Source organism: Galleria mellonella, unplaced genomic scaffold, assembly GCF_026898425.1.
Source record: "Galleria mellonella isolate WM207_F2 unplaced genomic scaffold, CSIRO_AGI_GalMel_v1 utg172, whole genome shotgun sequence".
Taxonomy (NCBI): domain Eukaryota; kingdom Metazoa; phylum Arthropoda; class Insecta; order Lepidoptera; family Pyralidae; genus Galleria; species Galleria mellonella.
In genome coordinates this window covers 1,415,976-1,432,596 of record NW_026442015.1, presented here as the reverse complement: position 1 = coordinate 1,432,596, position 16,621 = coordinate 1,415,976, and the positions used below count along the sequence as shown (strand labels likewise).

The following is a 16,621-nucleotide window of genomic DNA, read 5'->3' as shown; positions in this document are numbered from 1 at the left end:
CTGTGTATGTCTGTTGTTGTTTGTGTACTGTAAGTAATGCAAATAAATTACATATCTATTTATCCATCTATCTAATTGAAGAATATAAATAAATATCAATAGTGTAAATATAAATTGCTCATAATTATCAATGCAATCTTCAAGTACTCGTAGTTGGGGGGAAAGGGGTTGTTAGTAATGGAGACTGAGAATCCCATTGCTAGCAATATACCCAACCAGGTCCACCTCCTCGCGGTTCCCCCTGGAAACTATCATGGTTAATTCCTGATGAATTCATCATGATGGGCTAACTGGCCTGTTTTCATTCTCATCTATCACCCTTCACTGGTGCTCCGCCAGCGTATTCCGTTAGCGCAGGCGGGGTTACCATTTCATTTTCACCCATCAAAAAAAAAAAAGTACTCGTAGTAATAAAATCACATTCCGCGTTTCTGTTTCTCCGCTTAGCTACTTTTTCACACGACTAATTTCGATATAGGTATTACTGTCGTCATATTCTTTAACGGAAGATGTATCATCATATCATATCAGCCATTAACTGTTCATTGCTGAACATACGTCTTGGAGGAGGACCAGCAGTTGCCACGCTTGGCAGGCAGGTTGACAACCGCAGTTAGATTTAGATGATGTTTTAAGTGGGACGCTTCTGCCCATCCCTCAACCACTGAGTTCCAGCAGTTACCACGTTTGGCAGGCGGGTTGGTAACCGCAGTTAGACTTTGGTGATGTTTAACAGGGACGCTGCTGCCTATCCCTCTATAATTAAATCCCCTTAATCGGCTCTTACGGCACCAACGGGAAAGGAAGGGGTGGCCCATTCTATCTTGGGACCACACGGTTTATATAGAAAGATAAATTTAATGTTTTGAAATTTTATTTGTAATCAATTGATCCAAAATTGATTTTCATGGTTTACGCTGAAAATAATGTACCGTGAAAATTGGACTTCATACTTCATTAGTAACAAATACATACGTATGGATCTGAAAAATCAATTCTAGGAGACTTCCTGATTTATAGTGTTGATTTTTAGATCCATTTCTTTCAGTAAAAGATACCGTGAAAAGTTATTGGAGTACGTAACTAAACTAGCAACACAACTTGGTGGCATATGAAGAGTGCAATTCATCCGACTTAGAAGATATAATGATCTTGAACTAAAAATTATATTTAAAATCGGGAAATAAATGTTGGAAGTGTCAATAGACATCTTCTGTATACAGTAACATTTAACTGACTAGTTAGTTTTTGTTTTTTTTTTTATTGGGTGAAAATGGAATGGTAATCCCACCTGCGCTAACGGGATACGTTAGCCTATCATAATGAATTCATCAGGAATTAACCATGATAGTTTCCATGGGGAACCGCGAGGAGATCGACCTGGTTGGGTATATTGCTAGCAATGGGATTCTCAGTATCTATTACTAACAATCCCTTTCCCTCCTATCAGACTAGTTATGTCACACCAAAAGAAGCTTTTATTAACAATATTTTTAAAATAGATTGCTACAATACTACAGTAGTGAAAAAATATAGAGGAAAAATAAATTATCCAATCTGGGGCAAATGCTAGGAATGTTTGAAACAGTAGTACGTAGTGATGACAAAACATAACATTATTTCATTGTCTTCATTTGATCTAACTAATAATATAATAATTGACTAAGTAATTAAAATATAATACACTAAGGAGAATACTGTAAGATAATGAAAATTTGAAGTACAACCTTATGCCGAACTATTCAGCCAGTGTGGTATAACAGTAGGCTAAGATCCTCCTTCTAGGTCAAGAAACCCATCCCGTGCAGTACGACGTTAATTTATTATTATGGTTATGGTATATGTCAATAGATTTTTATGTGTTTGTTTTCGTAGGAAAATTCCAATCTAGGCTTCGATAAAAAAGTTCTCTAACAGCGAGTCTCGAAATTAAGACAGATAAAATTTCTTGTAACAATCAGATTTCATTAATCTGTAAATATAACAGTTTTATAACTAGGAATAAGTTGTTGTAAAAATATGATGTGTAATAAATTGAAGTGTAAATGTAATTAGGTATTAAGTACGTGATTAAAGTATTGAAATTAAATATTAGAGAGTATATTTTGCTTCGTTTGACAGATTAAGGATATACATTGCTGATCCTCTCTATAGTGCTTCTGCCTTTAAAAGTGCCATAATATAATCAACAGCACAGTATATATTATCTTGATGCCAGTTACGAGTACTATGTCATTTGCTATTAGATGAACTGTCGATTTATTCCATTCTCAAAATACAGAGAATGATGCGAATTTTTTCCCATTCAGTTTATGCCACTGTTTTAGTCAAAATTCTTATGTTAGACTAGTTTTCAGACATTTGTATAGTTGTGGGAACACAAAAGTAAGAAAACAATAGACTCGAGATGGTTGTGTAACCGTCTGGTTCACATCACACGCTTTTGTTGACTATTTATGTTAAAATTAAGGTTATACGCGATACCAATTAGTGCTTTATTGCAGTCTTAGTGATTTGGTGTTATGATAACTGAATACTAATGGCTTTACTTGTTGTTTAGCATAGTTCCTGAGAGACTGAGTTTTCAATTTCATGTTTTCGGTTTTGCCTTTTAATTTTCGTTTTCCGATTTGAAAACCTCATGCTATAGCCTCTTCTTTAGACAGAACGTCGGCAGTTTATTCCATAACCTGATTGTTCACAGAAAGAAATTGCCCTGAATATAGTAAAAAAAAAACAATAATATTCAGGTGTTAAATGTTTTTACTGCGATGTCATTTATTTTTTTTATACATTTATTTTTATAGGTACACAGCACACTCACGAAAAATTATGTTACATCTTTTATATAATTTCCTTTTGATTTTTGTATATTTTTTTTAGTATCTTATCTATGTTTGATGTTATTTGTATGTGTAAGTGATGCAAATAAATTATATATCTATCTACATACCATATAATTGATATAAATTAAGATGAATGATGGTAATGAATGAAGTAGATATCTGCTACTATAAAAGATGGTGCGTGCGGGTCAACGATGGAAAATGGCAACTATCATTATAAAAGATCAACATCTTCAAACCGAAACATAACGCATGCGTCGTTAGCTTCACTGTAGAAATAGTGCCCGAGTAAATTACAAAAGTCAAATCTAAAGTGCCTAGTCAAATTATCATCTGACAGTTCATTAGAAGAATTGCACAATTGCTAACGACCAATTACCAACATCTTAAACTGAAATTTGGACAGCAAATTACAACTTGTTTGTTATTACGTAAACTATTCATGGTAGTCGTTTATTTTTGCAAAATATTGTTCTTACACAAACATTTTATGTTACGCCTTTTTTCTTTAAAGACTGTAAAGATGCTTAGATGGAATAACGAATTTAAAGCATATGGACGGATCGATGTATGAATTAATATAGTTTTCACATTGTTTCACACATTACATTTATTGTATGTTTCGATTAAGGCTTCGAGTTTTTACAAATTCAATACAATATATAGTGATTCTGCAATGATAATTATAATGATAAGTGCTTTATATTATTCTCAATTTCGTATATAATATAGTATATATCATATATGTGTAAATATATTTGTGTAATTTTAGTATTTATGTATATCAATAATTAGTAGTACCGCATTCGAGTATTCTGACACTTCCCTATGGTTGACTGGGAGAGAACGCTTTTAGCATTAAGTCTGCCATGTACACATATTTGTACTAATGAATAAATAAATAAATAAAAATAAATAATTTCAACTAAACTTGGTTATCATTTTATTAAGTTCAATTGGACAAAATATAACTACGCAAACTGGCTCTCCGATCATTATGATGCTCAGATCAGAAAGTTTCATACTAGTACGCGGCTAACCAAAATTTCCAAACTTAGTAATGTAACTATAACATGTGAAAACGAAAAGCGTTTACGAATACACTGCGCGCGCGCACCGTCTTGCTTCAATGCCTCTGTTCCATATTCAAACGTGCTCGCACCATTGGTCTACTTTATTAGGAATCCGCGGAAAACTTCATTTTATTATTATTTGAATGAGCGATTTTATAAATATATCGATTTTAATTACATATAATTCTATTAGTGCGTAGGATGGTTTTTCATAAATTGTTACCAAAATTTTTCATAGGTTAGGTTAAAATAGGTTCATAGGTAATACTTATGAAAAATTTAATTTTTATAAGGTTATTTCTCTTTGCAGTTGTCTCTAAATTTACATTTATTTGTGTCGGAGGCATCGTTTTGGACCTTCGTATAAAATATTCCAAAAAGTGAATATACCACAATTTATCTGTCTTATAAGGTCTAATAAACACTATGAATAGATATAACAAAATTATAAGCGTTGCATTTTTATAATAGATAGATTCAGTTCCAGCTTTTAAATTTCAAACTAAGGTACACTCTAGATAACATTGTAACATGTGAAAATTTAACAAGACGTCATTTTTTATTCAATAATAAAAGCATCATCTAAGAGTAAATTAATTTAAGTTCACGGAACCCTTAATATTTTCCGTAAATCTGTCACGGAGCTATATGGCCGTGCCACTTCAGAAACGGACTGTTTAAATTCAATTACCTATATTGCACAGCGCCAGCTGAATGCCAATAAGGCAGAGTGGTGAGCCATGACGCCGAGCCATCAATAATATGCAGTGAAATTACAGGGTGCGGAGGCAGTATGCCTCCCTATATTTCACTCCATAATCATAGTCTTCTGTAATGGAAGCGCATAAGAGTTAATATGGACATTACAGTACATTCTGTGACATGGTGCTGTTCATGACTAAAAGCGACAGTTACCATTTTTCATCAAGTAGACCGATTCTAATCCACTTGTTTATCATTGTAAGTTGTACAAAAAAAAAGTTAAATAAAAAATAGAGGAGCTTCCAGGTATGGTTAGCACGATTTCTGCTCATCACATTTCATTAAATGAGCTATCCACTTGTATGTTATTGTAAGTTGTATAAAAAGTAAAAGTTAAATGAAAATAGAAAAGCTTATTTTTATGAACTAATAGAAAAGCTTCTAGGTATGATGTCATCATATACCATCATATCCACACGTTCCACTATTGCGTACGGATCTTGCTTATAAGAAGATTTGCCTATTGCTACCATACTGGCCAGCGGGAATGATATGAAGTTTTATATTTAATTGATTTTTAAATTAGTATTCTGTTACGATTTAATTCATTATTTTTTTCTTACTTAATATTATATTTTTTATTTGTATAACGAATTGAAGTTAGTAAACAAGTATATAAATCGCCTGATGGATGTGTGCATGATACGATTTACGCTCTCTCACTTTGTCTACCTTAGTTTTTATAGGAACAAAAGGTCTAAGAAATAATGGAAAAGGTAAAACCCGATAAATCAAACGTTAAACTTTAAATTTCATTTTAATTACTATATCAAATTACTAAGTTGGAGGTGGGAAAATTACATTCATTGAGTTTATATTCAATGAAATATTATAGGCCAGCCATCCAGTGAGTGAGAAAACAAAGGTCTGTTGCCATGTTGCTTAGTATGTAGGTGTTAGTTGCTGAAGTCTTACTCAGATGCCTTTAGTTAGTTATACTACTAACTATCTTCCTAAAAAGATATCTAAAGTAAAATGAATGCTGATTGGGGTTGATTTAGGCGCGTTACCATCAGATACCACTACTCCATCAGCAATAAGGACGATCGCCCATCAGATTTTAGCCGGTAAGAGACTAGCATAACTCATCCGTTCTCGTGAGACGAAGTAGGTGTTATTTTACGGAAATCAATATCACGTTACTTAATTATGGACGGCGATAATCACTTATCACCAAGTGAGCCGCATGCTCGTCTGCCCTCTGTGTCGTAAAAAACGTTAGATTTTTTTATTTCATTTTATTTTTCATAGGGAAGGTACCTCTATTAATAATAATCAACACTCAAAGGCAATCACATGTATTCTGTATAACGGAAACGAAATTAAATAAAAAAAAAAAAAAACTAATCTACTATTCACGATTTCCTAATCATTAACAACTATCATCAATGGGAATAAACTGTATTAGTTACTTTGTTTCAACATGAATTTACGCGTCTATTGGGGCATTACCAAATTCGGAAGCCGGGATCCTGAAATCCTCATGCGGAGGAAGTGGCCTACAATAATAATTACCATTCTATTGCCCGATAACTTTAGTAACAATATTGCAACATCTCCCATTTCCGTTGCACTTTCTAAATATGATGAATTGGTTTTCAATCGACTTCAAAAAGTATCAATTTGACTGTATATTTTTTTATATGTAGGTATGTTACTCGTTTTAACTATTATTAATTAAATCACAAATGGCAAAAATATTCTTTAATATTAATAAATAATACTGAAATATGTAATATTAAGAGGTTAAATTCTTATTCAAAATTGTAACCGTCCAACCTTATAGCCCCATTATGTAACATATATTCGAATAATTATTAAATAAAATCAATATAAAGGATTTGGGGGGGAGGGGGAAGGGTTTGTTAGTAATGGAGACTGAGAATATGAGATATGGCAGCGAATTTATAAGATACAGAGGCACACACTTTATCCTTTAGGAATGACAACGCATGGGCGAAACAGCATACTCGGTTATGTACACGGTACTGTTTATGTCTATAGGCGACGATTACCACTTTCCATCAGGTGGGCCGTCAGCTTGTTTGTCATTCTAAGCTGTATATAAAAAATCAGACCATAACTGCAATACAAACCTAATATTTAATTAAAATTTTAAATTTCTAGTCTTCGCGGTTCAAATTAGGCGTTGATAGATCATTCGATCTGTTGTCAGTCAATCAGGACTACTCTTTATGTAAACATCTAGATTAGTTTTTAACCGAGCCTTCAGCGGCGTCATCAGGATAAAAGTAACAATGTTTCCATTTCAAATAGTACGTATATGCCAAATTTAATGACGATTGGTTGAGCCGTTAAGGTGCAAAGAGGTAAAAAAAAGAACAACAAATAAACTTTCACATATTAATATTATTAATGTTTAAATAAGTGTTGAATTTTATTGTGCTCATTACAAAACAACTTATGCAAATTCATGATATGTACTAGTTATATTAAAAGTAATTTAGTGCAAAATTTGCATAAATAAAGCGCCTAATGTCTTTTTACGTAAGTAAACTACAGATTACGATAAGAGCGCAGTGCTATAGAAGAAGTAATTTTGCAGCAACTAGTTTGCTGTATTGTAATTTGTAAACAAAACTATCGGCTTGTCATTTATTATTATAGTATAGTAGGAATTTAAAGCTTACAAGAAAACGTAGTTTTTTCTTTTCTTTTTTATAACTTTTATCTTTTCAAAATTTTACCCAACTGTTGAAAAAAATGGTAAACATTTGCGTGTGTACGTATTGGGTATATACTTAAGTAGCTTGTTTATTTTTTTTTTCAGGAAATTGTGCATATATTAATAAACATAAATATTTAGAGAATAATGTATCTATATTACAAACTTAATTAAAATTTTAATTAATCGATGAATATCTCTGACTACCTGATTCTCTATCAGGGATAATAGTCGTGTGTATTAATGTTTATACTTACTGATAACGGAAACGGTAAAAGTAAAGGAACTTAAGGGTAAAAACCTATCTGCGTTTGCTAACCCGCCTGCCGAGCGAGGCATATACTGGTAAAACTCGCCTTATGGGGAAGGTTTATATTCAGCAGTGGACAGTTAATGACTGAAATGAAATTAATGTTGGTAGTGATGACTTCGTCACGATGGGCCCACCTGATCTGTTTTCATTCTGACCTATCATCCCTCATTGGTTCCCCGCTAGCATATTTACTAATAACACTTATAAAGGAAGCCAGAACTTTTGAAGTATTAAAACAACAACTTAAATCAATATTAATTTGATCTGTGTACAGAAATACTGGTGGGAATTGTAATAAATAAATTAACTGATAAAGATTGAACATTGATGAAAAATACAATAATAATTTCAAAATATTTAGTCGACTTCTCTTAATTAGCATAAGACGATTATCGTAATGAATTAGTAGATTTATTCTAGGTGATGTTTCGACAAGTAGTTATTGCAATTTTGCGAATGACGTGTCAAAAACAAATTCGGCACATTTACTTCAATTAAGTATTTTCTCGACCTTGAGTACGCAATTTTGAGAAAAAGTAGATAATAAATTAGTAGACTCTTTACAAAATTTCTAAACTACTATACAGGTATACTAAAATTATTGAACATGCATACTCATAAGCTTCAAATCGTTAAATATCTTTAGAAAAAGAAAACTCCTAAAATTAAGTATAATATATATATTTTTACGTGATTATTTAAAGTTGTTATGTTTTAATTTTCCTATACAAAAGTGTATTGAATGTAATGAAAAATCAATGAAATGTTAGATAATCACACAGTTAGTGTTTCTTATTGTGACCAAAAATGGCAAACTAACCGCTGAGCAGTTTGCTGTCGTTTTCTTTCTGTAGGGTCGCGAGATTAACCCAACCGTTTTTTTTAGTACACTGGAAATGGCTGGAAACTGCTTGTTTTTGTTGACACTTGATGGAAAGTGGTTAGTTGTCACCGTCGCTTGTAGACATGAATTGCACCATAAATGTTACGGGGTACAAGAGGTTACATGGCATTCTTCATACGCTGTCAATCTTAAAAACAAGTCTTAAATTATAGTCTACTTACTGGCTTTAACCCGCGATTTTGTCGATTTGATGTTTATTGATCGAGATAAAAATTAGCCCATATCCTTTTCCATCTCATATGGTACATCTATACCAAATTATTAAACACCATTGAGGCGTTATGAAATAACAAAGAAACAGTCATTTTTACATTTATATCACTATATTTATATTTATATCCTTTCCATCCCATATGTCCTCTACCCAAAGGTTGTCTGTAAATGATTACTTAGCGGAAAGGTCGTCATATGTATCACTTCACATCAATCATTTACTGTATTTATTATTTTTTGTAACTGGTGCATTAAAATGTAAATAATTAAATAAATAGTACATAAATACCAAATTCCATTACGGTTAGTTTTTATTGGATGATAATGGAATGGTAATCCTGCCTCCGCTATCGGTATACACTAGCAGGGTATGATTGGTGAGGATGGAAAGGAAGGTCCGTTAGCCCATCATGAACATGGCTCCCAGGAGGGGCCGTGTGGAATAGACCTGATAGGGTACATAAGGCCTCTGATGGCATAATGTGGAGACGCATCTCTAGACAAGCAATCCAAGCTAAGGAGACCAATAATGATTATCCACAGTGTGCACCATACTATCTTTACAATAACAATCGCTCTGATAAGAGCGACCAACCAGAATTAGAAGATTATTCTAGTTGATATATTCCGTAAAGATATTATTTAGAAAACACTAATTGAATTCGAGCGGATATTTTCGCTTCAACGGCTCTGCGTGTGCGCTAGAACTAGAAGTCAATGACGTCAGGCGCCCGTGATTGGCTCATTTGAATTCAGAACACATGGTTGCATAGCAACGGCGTTCCAATGCTATAGAATTTATAAATTATCATCACTGAAGTAGATGTTATCGTCAAACCGGTGTCTTGTACACCAATAAACCTTTTAGTGGATGTTTTTATAAGATGTTTACGACTAAACTCCTTAAATTAATGGTTTCCGCCTCTAAATAATAATAATCTTAATTTATATTCTATCATTATCAACTCAAAAGACTATAGTTGTACTTCTGGTATAATATAAATAACACAATCTACCTGCAGGATAATAAGTAGTTCTATACATCAATAGTTGTTACTACAGGAAAACGTTCTTAAGAGACCGTCCAAAATATATCGAGATATTTTAGTTTCGATAAATTATTAATTTTAAAACTATTTTGCATAAGAAACAATCGAACAAACTGTACTGTACTAATAATTTAAAATTTTGTTCCTCAAAATATACACACGAATTCAATTGTGACAAAATCAGTTATTTGAATTTAAAAACGTGTTTGGATTTGGATAAAATTTCTATGAGACCAATCTGAAAGTGTATCCTTTCAGATAAAAAAAAATCCAAATCGGTTTATAAATAATTCAATTATGTATAAAGGAACAAACAAAAAAAAATTACCGAATTTTGAAACCACCTCCTTTTTGAAAGTCGTTTGAAAATATCAGAAATCACTAAAACAACTGTAATTCCTAAAAAAAGACTTTAGAGCAATACTTTTTATTGATAAAAATACCTACTTAATAAAATTGATAAATTCTACAAATAGAAGCCACTTCGAAACCCATAGATCTCAAAGAATTAACCTCGACATAGTTTCTATTCAATAACTATAACACGATTATAAACTTCCAAAGCCATTATGTTGCGGATTATATTTTTTATTATGGTTTCGTATTGTCTATTATAAAAAGAAGGAAAAGCGCAAAGGGCTAACGTTCAAGGTTGGATTAGATGTTTTGAATCGTCCGCTATGAATTAAAATTATGTGTCGAGCCATTTAGATAGCGAAAAATGATTACAACTTAGTCTAAATTAACGACTTACTCTGATTTCGGGCGTGTGAAATTAGGTAAATAAGAATGTATTCTCAGCATCGGACTGGCTATATAGTCGAGGTGGCATTTGCCAGCGAGGCTTCAGCCAGGGTGGGTCCCCAATGGGCCTGGCTTGCGGGGTTTACGGTGCCACTACCAACTGGTGCAACTACCATCATCTAGTCTCGGGCCCCGGGCTTGTGTTCAGCCACTCGGGCCCTTCCGGTTTAGTCCGACCCTGTGTATTCTATATACAAACCATACGTAAAATATCTCGAAATGACAGTGTAACCCGTTTAGGAAAAATAAACGAAAAATATACAGACGTGAACAGCAACTTTTTATGACATTTTTTTATAAAATATGTACCAGAGAGAAACTTTGTACAAAATTTGTCCCATTCGTGTTTTTACCATGAAGCAGTTGTATTTGCATGGCTGTGTTTTGGTTTGAAGTGTAGGATATGACAGTAAATTTACAGCGTACAGAGGCATAACACCTGAGTCTTCAGGAATGATAACGCATGGGGGGTATCATGGACGAAGCAGTAGATATACACTGTTATGTCAATGGTACTTACAGCTCATGTCTATAGGCGACGGTTACCACTTTTCATCAGGTACATACAACTTAAAATGGCAAATAAGCTAAAGGTCCACTTCAGCTTATTTGCCATTTTAAGTTGTATAAAAAATAGGCTGTCAATCTTGAAAACTAGTCTAAAATTATAGTCTAGTAGCTTTATATAATAATAGAATAATGCATATTCTATTATCAGTATTAATTTTAAAAAGTATAAAATTTGCAAATTAACGATTCCTTGGTTCGAATCCTCTTGTATAAGTATATCTGAGACGGAGAGGACTTTATAATCCTCGATGTCTTGAATATAGACTAGTAATGAGTCTTGATCTTATCTGACTGCGTAGTGCTTATAATTATAGCAATAATGACGTGTTTTGCATGTCAAAACATGGCTTAGATAATTGTGTATATACTTTCACATAAATATTACGTAAATCTGTTTATGTAAAGTCAACCGTCTCGCTGGGTGTTGACTAATGAATTTGTTGACTAACAGCCTGTTTCTGGTTTGAATTATTCTAGAATTCTCAACGTCTTATATGAATATGTATTAAAAGAGGTACGGAGCTTTTTGCACGAAAACAACATGTACGTCCAACAGAAAGAAAATAAAAGAACAAACATCGCAGAATAAAAGCTAAAAGTAAAATATCGTATCAACTAAAGTCAGTTGTCTTTCAATTACATGTCATGAAACAATAATTGGAGGATAGGGAAATCAAGGATCGGCTATCTCGACTTAAACGCGCTTAAATACTCGTATTCTTTTAAAGGACGGTTGAGTAACTATAATCTAAATTAGGGTTTGTGATTTTGGATAAAAATAGTTAGTATTAGAGTTAATACGAAATGGAAATTCTCAGTTTGATCTGTAATAAAAATTGTCGGTCAAAACCGATTACCAATTCAGTTCAGTACTCTAGCTTTTAGCTAGAGTACTGAACCAATTTTGATAAAATTTATGTGACATCTATACAGAAATGTGTAAGTGTATTCTTTCTATTAAAAAAAGATTTTCCAAATCGATGTATGTAGTTATGAGGAAACAAACAAAAAAATGACTTACATGAGAACCGCCTTTTTGAAGTCGCATCGGTTGAAAAAAGAGAAACTACATTGCGAAATGAGAATTCTAATAGATCGATTTCACTCTGTTCATCTTTACATTACGATCTTTAGATTTATCTACCTTTAAAAAGATCAATCCAAAACATTAAAAGGTCGAATTTTAAGATTTTCGATTAAATTATTTAAAAACCCTAATAGTATAAACATGTAAAAAAATTTACAAACTTCGACGTTTAATAAAGTCTCAAAACGGAAATGCAAAAAAATACACTATTGGCCATTTTCTTTTATTTTGCGTGATAATTCGAAGTTTAATAACAACATCATTACAATTGCATTTAATCACTGTTAGTTATTGTAAACTAAGTGAGTATTTAATGACGTTATAACATAATGACGTCTAATGATCGGACTAAAATGACTACATAGCTAATTGCATATGTCATTTGATCGAAGGTATTCTTAAGACAGTTTTAGGTTCTATTCTCAGCTGCATCTTTTTATATTACCGGGAATAAAAAGCTGAGATCTTTCTATTGAAAAATAGTCACCATCATCATATCAGCAGTTAATTATCCACTGTTGAACATAGGCCTCTCTTATAAGGGAGCATTGCTAGTAGTTGCCACGCTTGGTAGGTAGGTTGCCAACAGCAATTAGGCTATAATGATGTTTTAAAAGGGACGCTTCTGCCTATTTCTCGACCATTAAGCTCCCTTATTCGACACCCACGAGAAAGAAAGCTGTGGGTCCTTCTATGCTGAATCTACACAATAATACCCACTGTACTGTACTGTAATACCCACTGAGAGTATACACTCAGTGGGTATTACAGTACAATACAGTACAGTAATATGTTAATGATTGTAATGACTATAGTCATCACAAATCATTAATATATTACTGTATATGTCATCTGTGGCACTTCACTAGTGTTCATGCATTACCACTACTGCGTACTGAGGCTCAGATGATATTAAAGTGTTATATCGCTTGATTTAAGTATTTCTCTAGTTACTCTATGTTTTTTTTCAAAAGAGCATGATGTTCAAGGTAGCGTATTAAAAAAAAAGTTTAGAACATACTTGTGTATGTTCTTTTTTGTAAATACTTAGGCTACACAAACGATACACTCTTGAATACTAATGACTGTATTGTGTGGGGATCGAACTTACTACCGTCGAAGGGTGGCGCAACGTATTACAACGCTGCACCACCGAGGTCGTCTTTGCAATTAAAGTAAACGTAATAACTCATTACTGGTGCTTATGATCGCAACCTATAAAATTTTTTTTATAGGATAAAAATAGAATGGTAACTTCGCCTGTGCTATGGGCATACACTGGTGGGATACCAGTGAATGACAATAGGTGAGGATGCAGATAAGTTGGCTCATCGAGACGAATTCTGCAATCAATCACGATGGGTTTCCAGAGAAGAATGCGTGGAGGTTGACTTTTACGATATCCTAGGGATGAAAAGGAGTGGAGACACATTCATACTTTATTATCAATATTATAATTACGATACTTTGTAAATATGAATGGATGGATGAACGGATATTATTCTTTCACATAAAAACTACTAAACGAATTTGAACAAAATTTAGTACACGATAAGGTTATATCGTAACTTATCATATAAGATACTTTATGTGCTTAGTTATTCGCCCAGTTAAAGTCGCGGGATATAGCTAGTGACTAGAAACATGAGTCAATAAATACATAATAGAAAAATTTCTGACATTACAACAACAACTGTTTCCATCAAAATACATTTCGAGAAATATAAATGTGATTTGCTGGAAATAGGGTATTAAGTTTTTGACAAAAATAATAATTTGTGTAGTGAATTTCAGATGTTTAACAAGTGTGTTGTTGAGTCTTGTTGACAACTGTATTATTTTCTGTAAGGTCTCTATGGGCCACTTACTCGTAAACTTGTTTGCTATTTCACGTTGTACAGGTCATAATATTCGAAATAAATACAGCTTTTGTTTTGTCTAAAGTCCTTGTTTTTACTCGACATATATGAAACATTATATATGTCCTTGTCGCTGTTCCCCTCAACCCCCTCTAGGTAGCTAACGTATTTCATAAACGACTAGTAACGACATACTTACGACCAGTTGCTGCACGTAATCGCTGTACCAAAGTCCACAGTAACCGGCTAATGTCAAGGATTATTGCTATCTTTCTAGTTTATTGGTGCAATTAAAATATTGCATTTTCATAATAATATTAGCGGTTACCTGTGATTTAACGTGGAATATTTAGTTACATCATATTTTTTTAATTTTCTCTGCAGCTTAAAAGTTCCTGTTTAAATTTATTTCACTAATTATAATGAAAATTATTTCTTATCGAAAACTTTAAGAAGTAAGTTGAACATAAATTAATAATTTTTTTTTTAAATACTCGTATTGTTCGTGTTAAATGGATTGAAAATGTTCTCTATTAGTAGAAACTAGGACGGAGTTAATTTGTTTTGTATTTCTACTTAGATTAAATAGATGAAAAATGCATATTCTATGACTATTGTAAGTGTTTAATGGAAGTTTAATGTTATTGAAACTGTAAGAATGGATAGATATATGTTGCTCTTTAAAGCAAAAACTAGTGAATGGATTTAAATTAAATTTAGGTAACAAATTAGTTATATTATAAATTAAAATATAGGATTCTTCATACAATGCTTTATGCAAGTGAATTTGCAGGGCATAGCTTTTTATATTAGATTTACATAAATATAGCGTCTCCCTTCGTATAAAAATAAAGAATAAGGGTCAGTGATTAATGTCATCGATGGTGGGGCGACTACCTTGGGCATCAAAAATCTACTTTCGCAACTCGGTACTATGCAACCTCGAAGTATAATTTTGATAATCTAAGTTATAATTGAACCTTTGCGTCCTTGTACTCATTCTTATTATTGCTGTTGTTGTACGCAAACACAAGTTACTTGCACCATTAGTCTATTACAGAATATCCCGCAAGCTCGTCATATACAAATATGGATATTTTAAAATTTGAGTAACTTTAAAAGCAGGTAGATAGATAGATATCTTATTATCATATCTGATATACAATACCTCAAAATACAAAATACAAATACCTCACGCAAAGAACACGACGCAGCAAATTGCTCAACTCCATTGACCGACAGCGACCAATTAGTGTACTGTACGTGATCATAGGAAAATAGAAGCAAGTGAGGATTAAAAAATGGTAATAATAAAATTAATATTTTATATATATTCAATCTTCTTTAAAATTGCTTGTAGATGCGATCATCTAATGCATCCACTTCCAATTTGTTAATCTTAAATAGCAAAAACGAAACTTATGACCTCGTTACGTCTATCTATATGACCGTCTGTCGCTCTGTTTGTACGTTACACCATCATATCTTTCGCGCCTTAAAAGGATTGGTTTGCATGAAATGTAGAATGATGATCCTTATAAGGAGGAATGTATAGACAAAAACAAAAAATTAATATTAAACGTTCAGTCGAAAAAAAATGTCATCATATGCCATTTAAATAAGTGTCGTAGATAGATAAGATCTTTTTAAATGCAATCTAAATTGTCGTAATGACTTGTTTTAGTCAAGTGGCTTTTTCGCGAAAGAATAGGTATGCAATATCAACTAAAATCACAGATGATATAAGTGTAAGTTGCTAGGTAACAGAAATGTTGAAAAATTTGGACTTATACGGAATATTAATTATGCGTGTATAGAACATAATGTCCGCCATTTTCTTGCTTACACAGTTATAAGCAAATAAATTAAAATTGTTGGTCATTTTATTTTTATGTTAAAAGTTTTAATGTACAATGGCAACATGCTGAGATATAACAATCGAGAGACTACAAAAAGAAACATTTGAGGATGCTAATGTCAGTCCTTCGTGAATATTGCCAAGATTATATCTAAGTATTTATTAATGATAAAACACAATATAATTGTTCCACGAACTGGCTGATATCAACGATCGTTTATAAAATTCAAATCGATTTATGTTGGAATAATATTTTTTTTCCGTTGCAGGTGCGCGCGCGCATGATTTGAATTCGCCAAGCGCATCGTATCCAGTTGACGAGCGAACACCGCGGAGAGAGCGCCTGTGCTGTCGCGAACCAATTCTTTTTTTTTTTTAATGGATACGTATTAGTGTTGCGTGTTGTGTTTGTGATGTTATAAGTCGTGTGTAGTTGTGTTTATTTTTACGTGAATTTTGACAGTTCCAATATGCAGGGCCGGGATAAATTGTGCGCTAAACTCACAAGCGCATTCCTCAGAAAGTGGTGTAAGTTACTTTTTAAATTTTATTATATTTTGTTCTCTTAGATTATATGAACGCCAGTTTTTAAGCGTA

The 16,621-nt window shown here is 32.7% G+C and overlaps 1 protein-coding gene across 1 annotated transcript in view; it reads left to right on the top strand.

The window, feature by feature from the left end:
• LOC113523132 (scavenger receptor class B member 1) overlaps nt 1-16,621 on the top strand; it is a 99,477-nt gene that overhangs the window by 18,328 nt on the left and 64,528 nt on the right. Inside the window, exon 2 of the mRNA XM_052893185.1 lies at nt 16,294-16,552. Within this exon, the coding sequence (XP_052749145.1) occupies nt 16,495-16,552 (58 nt within the window). The 5' untranslated portion in view covers nt 16,294-16,494. The remainder of the gene's footprint in view (nt 1-16,293; nt 16,553-16,621) is intronic.